Source organism: Simochromis diagramma, unplaced genomic scaffold, assembly GCF_900408965.1.
Source record: "Simochromis diagramma unplaced genomic scaffold, fSimDia1.1 OVJJ01000816.1, whole genome shotgun sequence".
NCBI classification, from domain to species: domain Eukaryota; kingdom Metazoa; phylum Chordata; class Actinopteri; order Cichliformes; family Cichlidae; genus Simochromis; species Simochromis diagramma.
In genome coordinates, this window is record NW_024386908.1 from 15513159 (window position 1) to 15526873 (window position 13715).

At 42.4% G+C, this 13715-nt stretch overlaps 1 protein-coding gene across 1 annotated transcript in view; it reads left to right on the top strand.

The window, feature by feature from the left end:
- The window catches only part of ntn4 (netrin 4), a 30865-nt gene extending 17242 nt beyond the window's left edge, over positions 1-13623 (top strand). The window contains exons 4-10 of the mRNA XM_040035941.1: positions 1375-1501; positions 2634-2819; positions 10098-10311; positions 10669-10760; positions 11330-11398; positions 12299-12472; positions 12548-13623. Of these exons, the coding sequence (XP_039891875.1) occupies positions 1375-1501; positions 2634-2819; positions 10098-10311; positions 10669-10760; positions 11330-11398; positions 12299-12472; positions 12548-12687 (1002 nt within the window). The 3' untranslated portion in view covers positions 12688-13623. The remainder of the gene's footprint in view (positions 1-1374; positions 1502-2633; positions 2820-10097; positions 10312-10668; positions 10761-11329; positions 11399-12298; positions 12473-12547) is intronic.
- The last annotated feature ends 92 nt before the right edge of the window (positions 13624-13715 follow it).

The window sequence follows — 13715 nt, forward strand, 5'->3', positions numbered from 1 at the left end:
GAAGATGACGACTTCCTGTCTCTGGGCCTGTGAGACTGCAGCCTAAGGTTTTAAGTATAATCTGAGTCAACAGTCCTAAGGTGCAAGACACGCCCACCAGTCCAGTGTCACATCAGGCCCTGGTAGAGCTGTAATAGGCCTTTATTTGTTATGTTACATTTAACACGAGAAAACCGCAGCTATGTAAAACCTGAACTCAGAAAAGGCATTTTATAAAGTGGTAATAGTTAATGAGCCTGTAATGCTTTCATCTGTCTCAAAGCTTTTGTGGAGCTGTTACGGAGATAAATCAAGCACACCTACAGCTGTGGTATTTACTTATAACTGCCGTGCAAATACTAAAATATTTGTACTTCTTTGGGAACTTTTGGGAACCGGTAATGGTCTTTGTGTAAAAGTACATAAATGCACAGACAGGCCAGCCCCCCTTGTCCACAGTCTTGATGAGTTTGCATCATTGGGTGTGTGTTAACTATGGCATATCGCCGTATGGTAAACATGTGGGTTGAAATACCAGCCGTGTGGACTTAAGCCAGAGTTTTTTCCTGGCTTTTTCCACTTCTCCTCTTTCCCCTCCTTTCTTTGCACACTTTATATTAATCACTACTCTTTGCTGAACGTGTAATCATGTCTCCTGATTACCTGGACCTCTCATTTGTGCAATTTCTCCTCCTATTAGTGTGATTAAAACCGGTGTGTGAAACCAGTCATGTGTGTGCGTGTTCACCTCGACATTGCGGGGCTGATCTGGGGTCAGTTCAGGCAGAGGGCATGCTGCATGTGGCCGTGCTCCTATAGGATTTTTGAACCGGGGACAAGGTATGACGCATCACGACACCGTGGGAAATGAGTGCAAAGAATCGGTGTGCGTTTGCAATTATTTTGCACGCCTGTGTGCACGTTGATTATTGTGAGTGTACCCCTGCAGTTGCTGTGTAATTGTGTCCTACATTGCAGTTGCACGGTGTAACACAAACAAATAAAGAGCTTCCTCAGATGCTTTGCCCCCCCCCCCCATTCAATCATTATCCAGCATGCATGGCATTCCAGCTCACAGGAATGACAAGGAGATTGTTATTGTGCTCTCAGCGCTGCATACTTGCACTCGTACACACATACTCATAAACACACACACACACGCAGGCTTTTCAGAGCTGAGGCCCATTCCCGTTTCTAGCCATGAAGCCAAACAATAAATCTCCATTCACTGATTTTGGACCAAGAGAATAGGAGCGATTAAAAAAGGAAGAAAGTGGTTAAGAGAGAGTGAAGAAGCTTGTCCTTTCCATCACACTGACCTCTTTGTTCCTGCTATTTGTCCATCTTTATCTCCGTCTATCATGCTGCTTGTTGCTAATGAGCTCTCTCTCACAGGTCCATGGGAAGTGTGTGTGCAGACACAACACTGCAGGTGATCACTGCGAGCGCTGCGCTCCTCTGTACAACGACAGACCGTGGCAGCCTGCCGATGGACTGACGGGAGCGCCGCATGAATGTCGGAGTGAGTCAAACAAAATTGTTCACACCTTTTTCCACCACAGGACTCTTGTATTAAAACTTAGCCTGTAAATCTTAAATCTAGATCCAAGCACCTAGATGGCACAAATGGCAAACATTTGAGTCTAATCCTGGCTACCTTTGGTGCTTGTTGGTCAGTTACAGCTGGGCTTGCCACAGGTTACCCACAAGTATTGTGTGGATCACATGTTATCCATATAAAGGTGGAGTTTGAAACTACAGTGTTGTCTCCCACTGATTAGCGAACTCCTGTTTTAAAGCCTCGAGATGTGTTTTCACAATCGCCATCTCGGTGTTGGGGGGCAGTACACCTGTCAAACTATAATGCAGGTGTCCTAAAATGAGCTCAGAAACCTGAGCATAAAAGCAAGAGCTCCCCTCATCTTGATTTGAAGTATGAATACAGACACTGAAAGCAGAACCTCATGGTGCTTCAAGGCAGGGCATGTCAGAAAAGCTACCGTAGAAAAACTTTTTGATCCTTTGGTGTCGGCTCTTACTATCATTGTGAAGTGCTGGGTTGTTCACCCAGTGATAGGGAACGTGAGCTGGGTTTAGACCATCGTGAGACAGGCTGGTTTTACCCTGTTGGTGATGTGTGAAAGCAAAGTTAAATGCAGCTGATAAGAAATAATCGAGTTCTTTTCCCATATTAAAAAAACAAAAAAAACAAAAAACCTTATTTGATATAAAACTGGCTCTTCAAGGTTGTCTCCTGTTATGTTTCAAACCCTCCCTGCACGTACTCACAACTGAGCAAACGGACCCAACTTGGCCTCTGGCTATGGCCACGAGTGCGAACACCAGTTTTCCCTGGAAGAGTCCACAGTGTTCAAACCTGAAGCTGCAAATCAGGTCAAAGGTGAACAGGGCCATTGAGTTCAGGTTAACATCTTGAGGTATCTGAGAAGAGAATACATGGTTTAAAAGCAGTCTTTACTCATAATCGGCCATATTTGCCCTTTAGAACAAATCCAGGAGATTATTTAAAACCTTCATACTTTACTAAAATATCAGAACTAACAGCCTCCAAATGCTCTCTGAAATATTTGTACATATAGCCAGTTGCCAGTCTGATATTTTCATTCTTGATGACTATCTTCTTCTCACACCAGAGTGCAAGTGTAACGGACACGCTCAGAACTGCCGCTTTGATTGGACAGCGTGGCGAGAGTCTGGCCAGCGAAGCGGAGGCATCTGCGATTGTCTGCACAACACCGAAGGGCGACAGTGTGAGAAATGCAAGCCAGGCTTTTACAGAGATCCCAACCGACCGCACGCCGCCCCCGACTCCTGCAAACGTAAGCTGCACACACATTTTACTAAACTACAGTGGGAGGCAGACTTTTAGGAGCACAGTTGGTGGCATCAACTTTATTAGAGATCGTCAAATGTTTCAGATGTAAATTTAAAATTAACAAGCCCACAAAATGAACTGTATGTGCCCCATGAATTAATCTATGTTAGACACCCTTGATGTAAGTCTATATACCCTCATTGGTAACACTTTGCTGGTGCCAAGTTGGACCCTTTGTCCTTCAGAGCTGTCTTAGATCTTCATGTCACAGATTCCACCAAGGTGCTGGAAACATTTCTCAGAGCTTCCATAGAGGTCAGAAGTTCATATTAACGTGAAAATCATGGCAAATTCTGACCCTTCAATCTGAATCTTGTAGCAGAAACAGAGTCTTGTCAGAGCGGGTGTGAATTTTAGCCTCAGTTTCCTGTTCTTAGTTAATGGGAGCGGACCTGGTGTGATCTTCTGCTGCAGTAGCCCATCTAACGTTTCATCCATACCTTGGATGAAACGAGTAATCAAGTTGCTTCTACTGAAGTATTTTTTTGAATGTGAAAGAGCAGCTAAAAGCTCAGCCGTGTTCTTGACTGTCCATTTACTTTCTACAGTATATTTTATAAAACTGCTATCTATTTGGAATGATAATAGGAATTTCACTGGCACACGACATTCAATATGGAGTCACAGCATTAGACCAGTGGTGACAAATGCACCACACTGGCACAGCCCTTTGATTTTTCTCAGGAATGCAGAGGACGGAGATCACAAGCCAGAACATGCTGCATAACACTCAGTCCTCACGGGTGTGTGTGTGTGTGTGTGTGTGTGTGTGTGTGTGTGTGTGTGTGTGTGTGTGTGTGTGTGTGTGTGTGTGTGTGTGTGTGTGTGTGTGTGTGTGTGTGTGTGTGTGTGTGTGTCTCAGAGGCAGCAGATGCCCCATTCTCCATCCACTTACTCCATAGTTAATCATCAGATGGAGGCATACTTGTGTCTTGACTCAAAGTTCATCATAAAACTCCTGCTTGTCCATCTCGGTTTGTTCTGCCATTTTTAAGATGTGACTCAGAGCTTGATTGTTAGCTGTGAATGTGTGACGGTCCTTTCTCCGTCACTGTGTGTGTGTGTGTGGGGGGGGGTGGGGGGGGGGTTGTGATGAGGTGAGTCTTAAGTAAACATGAGATAGTCATCCATAAACACAGACCGGTGGCTACAGTCTCCCTCTGATTATCTGTCAGATTTGTGAACTCATCCCCACAGGTATGCTGGAAATGAACGCCAAGGAAAGTGTGTGTGTGTGTGTGTGTGTGTGTGTGTGTGTGTGTGTGTGTGTGTGTGTGTGTGTGTGTGTGTGTGTGTGTGTGTGCAAGCAAATCTCATTAAAACCTAAAGACTATCAAGTAGCAGCAGACCGTTCAAAAACACAGAGGGAAGAACATGTTGGTTATCAGCCCAATTTGCCGTCTTTCAGGGTTTGATTTCATCGTGCATTATATAATTCAAGAGATTCATTTCAAGATAAATACAAGCAGACATTTATAAGAACCTGTAAAATACTCAGCAGCAAATCTGTGTCTGGGCATGAATAAATCATGTCTGAAAAACAAGAAAAAGTGTCTGCAGCTCTGCTCTACAAAAGACAGACTGTATATGAATGGCCACCAGAGGGGTGGGGAGTATTTTGGTCATACGAATCCAAAATGATCCAATTTCTTACCTGATTTATGACCTCATTAACACATCAGTTTAGTTTATAATATAATTCAGTAGTTTCCAGTCATTTTTACTACACAGCCTTATGCGTTTTGGAAATTATGATCCTATTTAGAGTAAAATAAATGATAATCGACAGTAAGAGAGAAACCTTGTGACAGAAGGGTTATTACTGTATGAGTGTGCAGAGTCCTAGGTTCTTCAGGAGGATCCACTCTTCGCTTATCCAAACTAAGATAGCTGAGGCAAAATGCCAAACTCAACACTTCAAAGCAGAAAAAATAGAATGAAAATTAACAATGAAGTTAAAAAAAAAAAAACTTCTTTGTAGTTAGAGAGTTGTAGTTAGAGTCGCTGTTAGTTAATGTAACAGCATTACTCTAGAAGAAAGTCCTGCCATGAAACTAGCAGCCAGCAGGGGGGGACTCCTCTGGCTGCAAGAAAGGTCAAAAGCAACCCTTCAGCTCCCTGAATCTGTGACCTTAGTAAACACAGTTAAAATTAACTTTAAACTAGGGCTCCAGATGATTAATTCATCAGGATTTATAGTCATTTATTAAAAACATATTCCTAATTGGAGACAAACAGGAGGATAAAACAGGGTGTGCTTCTCCATCACCTTATGGTTGATACATTGTTACTGTATGAGTGTGCAGTGTTCTGGGTTTCAGATCCACTTGTCATGTCTGGTTTCAGTACACTAAAATAGCAATGGTGGAAACACATCTCAAAGCTTCACTTGTGTATGAATTCACTAACCAGTGGGCGATGTCACAGTGGCTTTGTCTGTTTTTTTTTATAGACACTGATTGGCCAGTTTGTTACGTACAACTTCCTGCTAACAAGTTGAACCCTTTTTGCCTTGTGAACTGCCTTAACTCTTTGTGGCGCAGATTCAACAAGTTGCTGAAAACATTCCTCAGAGATTTTGGTCCATGTTGACATCCATGATGCAAATCACCTGTTCCACTACATCCCAAATGAGAGCTATTGGACTGCGATCTGGTGACTGTGGAGGCCATATGAGTACAGTGAACTCCTTGTCCTGTGTTATCCTGCTGGAAGCAGCCATCAGAAGATGGGAACACTGTGGTCATAAAGAGATGGACATGGTCAGCGACAATGCTCAGGCGGTGTTTAAACAAACACCATTATATCACCAGATATTTCATTATATGACCATTGACCAGTTTTAGTAAGGACTGGCAGCTGGTGTGGTCTTCTGCTGATGTAGCTCATCAGCTTTAAGGGCTGAGATGCTCTTCTGCATCCCTTGCTTGTAGCAGGTGGCTATTTGAGTTACTGTTGCCCAAGAGATGGATGTTTGGGGAAATTCCAGTAGACAAGCAGTTTCTGAAATACGAAGACCATGCCACCTGTGATGTTCCATAACTTTTTAAGCTTGTCATGTCCTGCAGCATGTGTACCAAGTCTCTTGCTGTTCTGTCTGGCAGTTCAGGAACAGTGAGTAGTTGATAAATTGCATACTGTAGGGACTTATACAACAGAAACAGATGCATGCCTTCTTTACAGCAGGTGAGATTTCAGTCATTAGGTTCGGTGCTTTACACCCAAAAACTCACCTCTGGGATAATAACTAATGAAGGCTGATTGATTAGAAAAAAGGAGCAACAACATGTTTGGAGAACCCCTAAAATGAAGGTTCAGGTTGTGCAATCCCACTGCAGCAGCTCGCTGACAATGGAGGAATTTCCCTCCGTTGTGAGGAACATTTTTTTCATTCCAGCCTCTGAGGGGCCCGCGAAAGAAAACACTCTTGTCAAGCTTCACGCAAGCTGGTACACACCAAAGCCGTTTATCAGGAGGGAGAGTTACAGTGTGTGTTTGTGTGTGGGGATTTATGTCTGTAGTGGGTTTTCTCCTGGTTGTTCGGGCAGGTGTCGTATCATGTCTCAGCACACGCTCATAAAGTCTTCATTGTCAGAGTTCTTGCAGCTGACAGGTTTCTTTGACGCACATATTTGCTTACAGGAGTTGTTGCATTGTGAATCCTTCAAGTGGTCATAAATTTTCACACAAATATGAAAATTCACACGCTTGCCAAACACACCGTCACACGTGTCTTGGTTTTAAATGGCACTGTGGTGGCGCTGTGATCTCTATTAATTATTTACCTGTGCAGGATGCTTCCTAAGAAAGAGTGCTGATATGGCCTTTTTTACATGCCCACATCTATAAAGGATATAAATGTGATATCTTTATGATTTTATTGGTACTGTATTGCTAGGTCTTCTGATGGAGTTCAATCTTATCTTTGTGTGGGTGAGTTGTCTGATAAACTGTTTGGTTTGACAGTTGACATCGTTCTCTTGGGTCAAAGGCACAGTTTGGGTCATGTAACTCCCGTCGCCTGTTATTGTATTTACAGCGGTGTGGAAAAAGTGTTTGCCCACTTCCTCATTTCTATTTTTTAGCATTCAAGTCCCACTTAAATGTTTCAGATCATCAAACAAATTCAAATATTAGACAAAGATAACACAAGTAAACACAAAATGCATTTTCAAATGAAGGTGTTTATTATTAAGGGTAGGGGGAACCTACATGGCCCTGTGCGAAAAAGTGATTGCCCCCTAAACCGAATAACTGGTTGGTCCACCTATTAGCAGCAACAACAGCAAACAAGCATTTGCAGTAACTGGCAATGAGTATTTTACAGCGCCGTGGAGAAATTTTTGCCCACTCATCTTTTGCAGAATTGTTGTAATTCAGCCACATTGGAAGGTTTTCAAGCATGAGCTGCCTTTTTAAGAGCATGCCACAGGATCTCAGTCGGATTCAGGATTCGGAACTCTGACATTAACTGAGACATGTGAAGCCTGTGGTTCCTTAGTGTTTTTCTGGGGTCTTTTATGACTTCCCGGAGGAGTCATCACTGTACTTTTGGAGTACTTCTGGTTGGCCGGTCACTCCTGGGACGCTTCACCACTGTTTCATGTTTTTTGTATTTGTGTATAACTGCTCTCACCATGGTTCCTTGGAGGCCTAAACCTTTAGAAATGGCTTTGTAACCCTTTCCAGACTGATAGATGTCTGTGTCTTTGTCAGGTGTTTCTTTAGATCGTGGCATGATGTGTTCCTTTTTATAAAACTATTTAGATAAAACTAGATTTCTTGTGACTAATCTTAACTGGCATTAGCTTACCTCCCAACATGGATCAGTTAATGGGAGCAGCTAACTGAAAAGAACTGTGTGCTGGGACATGGCTTACGTTATAGATATTGATTATCTTTATTGTTTCTGCCAAGTAAGTTATGTGACTGTTGTGGTTTGTTTTTGTTTGAGTGTTTGCTAGGAGCTTAAAAAAAGCATTTGTGGAGCTCCTGGAGGCTCAGTTACATTTAGTGGTAGGATAAAGAATTAAATTATTCAGGAGGGGCTAGGAATACAGCTACTCCACATCGAAAGGAGGCAGCTGACTAGGATTCCTTCTGGGTGGCTCCTGGGTGAGATGGTCTTGGTATTTCCTCACGGGAGGAGGCCCCAAACCAGACCCAGGACAAACTTAGGAGATTACATCTTCCAAACCTTCCTCTCCCCAGGTCTTAGGCTGGCTAAGACCTGGGGAGAGGAAGGTTTGGGTTTCTCTGCTTAGGCTGCTGCCCCTGAGACCAAATTCAGTCTTTTTATCTCAAACTTTAACTAGCATAGAGTTTGTTTGTTTTGTTGTTGTTGTTGTTTTTTGCATTTTTAGGCTTTTTAACCTTCTGATAGCACAGAAAGCCGAGAGAGAGAGTAGCAGCAAAAGGGCAACGTTAGATTCAAACCCAAGACTCTGCAATAGCAAAGCATATGTGTTGCCTCCTTAACCCACATGAGCTATACCAGCACTCAGTTTTTGCAGTTTAATCATAAAAACTCAGTGGTGCTTCTGTTTATCTACAAACTTCAAGCATTCGTGTGCATTTCACTGCTGAGGTGGGGAAAACGCCTATATAAACTGATAAGCTTTAAAAACTTTTCATGTTGACTGTTGTATTTCTATTTCGGAACAATTTATCAAATAAAGTCCGTGAAGTGCTCTGATAACAGTTTGAAGGCAAACATGCTTTAAGGTCAGGAATGAACTCTAATCTTTGTTTCTAAAAGCATGCCGTCTCATTTGTTTATAGTCGTCGATGTGAATTTAACACATTCAGTTCGGTTTGAGAAAACTGCCTGATTCAGACCTCTGGCTTAAAGTTATTGTTTTTTCTTTTTTCTCCACCATGATTTATTTGAAAAAGGAGCTTGAGGGAGCTTCCGAGTGTACAGTAAGTAGTCATTTACTGGCAGTCAGGCTTCAAGCATCATTAAACACAAGACAAATGACTCCAAACAACACCCCTTCTTTGTTTCTCTCTGCGGTTTATTTATGGGGGAGGCCTGACAACTCCGGGTCCCAGCAGACAGCAGTTTTCTCAGACGTCCAATGGAAACATGGGTGGGTGTGTAATAAGGTGTGTTCATTGTTTTTGGAGGTTGTTGGAAAAACACCCTATCGGTACACAATTAGAGGGCTGAGAGTTTTACTGTATGTATTTGTTCATCTATCCATGTGAGGAGGATTAATTTGAGTTTTAGACCTTAAAAGCATATTGATCGACTTTGGGAAAAAGCTTAGGATCACAAATAAAGAAGTATAAACATCTGTCTTCATGTGATTAAAAAAACAGAGACGCCTTTGTGTTTTAAGTGGCTGCCACAAAAGCAGACAATAGAGCAATTGATGAAATACTTAAGTGCAGGTGATAAATAGTAATTTGCTAATCAGCAGACTGTCAGACCTTTGGACTCACTGCTCACTGCTTTTCTTTAGTCTTTTGTATAGTATTTCTGAACAGGTATTTCATTAGGTACACCTTGTTGGTACCAGATTTTTGGGGGGCCTTTTTCAGCTTTATTTGATAGACACCGTGAAAACAGGACAGGAAAGCAGGGGCAGAGAGAGGGGGGAAGACATGCCGCAAAGGGCAGCGGGTCGACTTGAACCCAGGCCGGCCACTCTCAGCCGTATGGCATGTGGTCACCTGCTCAACACACTGAGCTAAACCAGCACCCCGTTGGTACCATATTTGACACTCTTTTTGCCTTAAGAATTGCCTCAATTCTTCATAGCATTGATTCAATAAGATTCTGCAAACATTCCTCATAAAGTGGCACTTAATGTGGTTTTCTGCTGCTGTAGCTCATTTGCTTCAAGGTTTGAGATGCTCTTCTGCATCTTTTGGCTCTAATAAGTGATCATTTGAGTCCTATCATGTCAAAGCGCTCTGGCCATTCTCCAACAAAAGATATTTACCCCAGAGAATCACTAATGAGTGATATTTTTCTTTTTTTCTAACCATTTTCTATAAACCCTAGTTATGGTTGTGTGGGAAAATCAGTTTCTGAATTTTTCAGATCAACAACATACACCACGCACATAAGAATTTATGACTATGAATTCAGTAATGAACTGACAACATGTCCAGTATGTACCTCGCCTCTCAGATAGTGCAAGGATGATGTTTTGGTATCATCTACCATTAAAAACCTTCCAATCTAATTTAATTTAACCTTTTTCTTCCCCAGCATGTAATTGTCACCCCATGGGCTCAATGCCCTTCCACTTGGCAGACGGCTCGCTCTGTGACCCCGCAAACGGGAACTGCATCTGCAAACCAGGCGTCGGTGGAGCCCACTGCGACAGGTGCATGGTGGGATACTGGGGCTTTCACGAATACGGATGCCGTCCATGTGAATGTGCAGGAGACTGTGATCCGTTTACTGGAGACTGCATGTTTGGGTGAGTAAGAACTTTTATCTCCTGATAACAAAAAATGTAGCGCCTAAAAACAGAAGCACTGAACTTTTTTTAGTCATGACCTTGTGTCCTTATATTATCAAATATCTGCCCAGTTTTTGTACAGCAAGTACAAAGGCAGGGTCGAGACTGAGAATATGTTAGTATGGTATCATCACTCGGCAGTATGTCTGCTCTGTTAAAATAGTCAAACATGTTTTTCATGTAATTGTACGTAGCCTTAAATATACATATAATTTTTTTTCTTCTTAAAGAGATGTTGACTTTAAGGACTTTAAGTGTATTTCAATGCTATAATTCCTGTTTTATGATAACATGTATGCCGATGTTGTGTTGCAGCTCTGATCTGGAGTTGTACCACCTGGACAGAAACGCCAGTGAGTCAGTCAGAATCTTCAGAACGGACGAACTCTTCTCTGCTCTTCACTTAGGTACAATACAGAGAGTGTGTGTGTGTGTGTGTGTGTGTGTGTGTGTGCGTGCGTGCGTCCATGTGTGTGTGGTTTATCCTCCTTCACGGTCCACTGACCAAGCGTTAATGGTTAAGTAATCTCAGAAAGACGTTGAACAAAGATGTGTGTGAGTGTGTGCTTGTTTTACTCATGTTGTGGGGACATTAGGGACAAAAGGCAAGTCCCCGTAATTTAAATCATTACATTGCTGTATGAAGACATGCTTGAAAGTTGAGGTATGCAGATTCCAGGATGGAAACAAACACTGTAAGGACAGTTTCCAAGTGGAGGTCTCTTCTCGCAGACCCTCAGTACCACCACACTGTGACTCCAGCTTTTATTGGCACATTCCTCACTGGACGCCACACACTGTACTTATTATTAGTCTTAGGACATCACATACAGTATCTGAGGCAACGCGCGCGCACACACACACACACACACACACACACACACACACACACACACACACACACACACACACAAAGAGAAAAAGTTATTTATTTATGCTACAAATATGAAACTGTTCTTGCATGTCCCCCCTGCAGAGAAGTGTGAGTGCCAAGAGCAAAGTCTGACCAACAGCAAACTCTTTTGCACCATGAATTATGCATACGGTAAGCATTCAAACATGCACTGTAACTCATGTAAGCCTGGCTTTACCTGATTAGTTTAATGCATTTAAATGTAAATCATCTATTTTACTGTATTTATGTCTAACATTGTTATACTCATGCTCATTGATTCAGTCTGTCTTTGTATTTTAATTATACGTACTTTATTTATCCCACAAGTTGGTAAATGAATATGTTACAGCAACCAAAACATTAAACAGAACCTGTAATAAAATGGTTCATTAAAAAATAATAATAATTAAAACAAGCAAGAACCTGATGATTACCTTTAGTTGCTCAGCTGATATTTGTCTGCTCATGTTCACTACCTAATGCAGGTCAAATCATTCACAGCATTTGCATTCTGTTTAATGGGCAGCAGGGGGCGACTCCTCTGATTCTAAAAAGCCTTAACCCTCGCTCCGTGACCTCTAAAAACACTTTCCAGTTGAGTTTATGATCTCAGTTTCTAGTTTAAGGTCACACTGAATAAAACCTGAAGTTAATTTTATAAATTATGGTCATTATTAAAGTCACAAAGGAGGAAAAGCCTAAGTTGGCTAACGAGTTGAAAAGTACAACAAATGTTAGTCATGCTCACCTTCATGAATGTCTGAAGAAAGCATCACAATTCACTTTCTTTACTTTAAAAAGTCCCAGCATTCAGAGGAATGATTAATTCTGCTCCAGCCCCTCGGGGGAGGGGGGGAAGAAAACCTGATCTGAGTTTCAAACTGATCAGATTAAAACTTTGTTTGAAGTTCATCCAGTAACCAAACTTTCCACGACAGCCTCCTTCCATGGATCACGTTGTTTTGTCGCATTTTAATGCAGAAAGCAGTTGTTCTGGTGTAACAACACTCCAGCTCTGAAGGTCTTGTTGCATTTCTCCCTGACTTCCAGTGCTGAAGGTGAGAGTGCTAGCAGCTCACGATAAGGGCTCCCATGCTGAGGTGGAGGTCAAAGTTCAGAAGGTACTCAGTCAGAACACCAAAATGAAGATACAGCGCGGTCGCGTCACCCTTTACCCCGAGTCCTGGACCGCACGGGGCTGCACCTGCCCTATCCTCAATCCAGGCAAGAATCGCACATCCAACTTTGTTCATTGGTAACATCCAAAATGTGCTTAACCCCTCTGACCTCTCCTCACAGGCGTGGAGTACCTGGTGGCTGGCCACTTGGATCGTAAGCGGGGCCGCTTCCTGGTCAACATGAAGAGCTTTGTCAAGCCTTGGAAAGCGAGTTTGGGCCGCAAAGTTCTCACTTTACTCAAGAAAGACTGCAATTGGTAGATGGGTAATTTAGAAAAACAGCACCGGAGGGACAGCTGACGTGACGGATGTTGGTTTCCCATCTTCTAGGTGTGGATTATTGGGTCGCACAGGTCTGAGAGCAGGTTTTTAAGGGACGGGGACTAAGTTTGAGGCCCTACCTGTTTCCACTGCCGAGAGCTCAAAGCTAGTGGCAGACTGCACAAGCTAAAAGCACACAGGACGCAATTTCATTAAGACACGTCCATCTCGCATCTGTCTCTAATTCTTGCATTCTCATATAGGAGTCAAGAAAATGTTTTCTTTGCTGTCGCTGCTGCAGCTCAAGAATTTCAGCAGCATGTCCGAGAACTGAACGACACTTTCTCCTCCTCTGCAGCACTTTATCCTCAGAAGGACAGAAGGAGGGAATATGGACACACAAACAGAGGAGCATTAATAATACAAACTCGCGCACACACGTAAAACCTTCCTTTTTTGTCTTTTGTTTTTTTACAGTGGACACACTCACAGAGGCAGCAAGTGTGTGTGTGCTGCAGACACAATGTGCGAAGTGTGATGCTGAACAAGCCATACAAGCCACTACAGGTGGTTAAATCTTAGCCAGTCCAGGTGTGCCTGTGTTGAAATCAGAGCGACTGGATTTCACCCCAATCGTGAATGTATTTGTCTGTGTGTGTGAGAGTGTGTGTGAGAGAGAGAGAGGAAGAGAAAGAGAGAATGTGGTTGAATGCAGCAGTACATATATATATATATATATTATGAGCACAGTCCAGATTGAGTCCAGCTCTTAAGCTTTTCTATAGTTTTCAACCGTTCCAATGTTTATAATGCAGAACGCTGTACATTAATTTCGCTCATATTTACACTCAGAAATCAGAAAACTTGTTATTCCTTCCTTTTTGTGCTCATGTACAGTATTATTTTGTATATATCATATAAATATTATGCCATATCTTTCTCCAGTTGTTTTTTTTTTTTTTTCATGGTAATATTAAAGGATAACTTCAAATTTCGTCTTGTTTTTGTCACTTAGCCATCGTTTATCA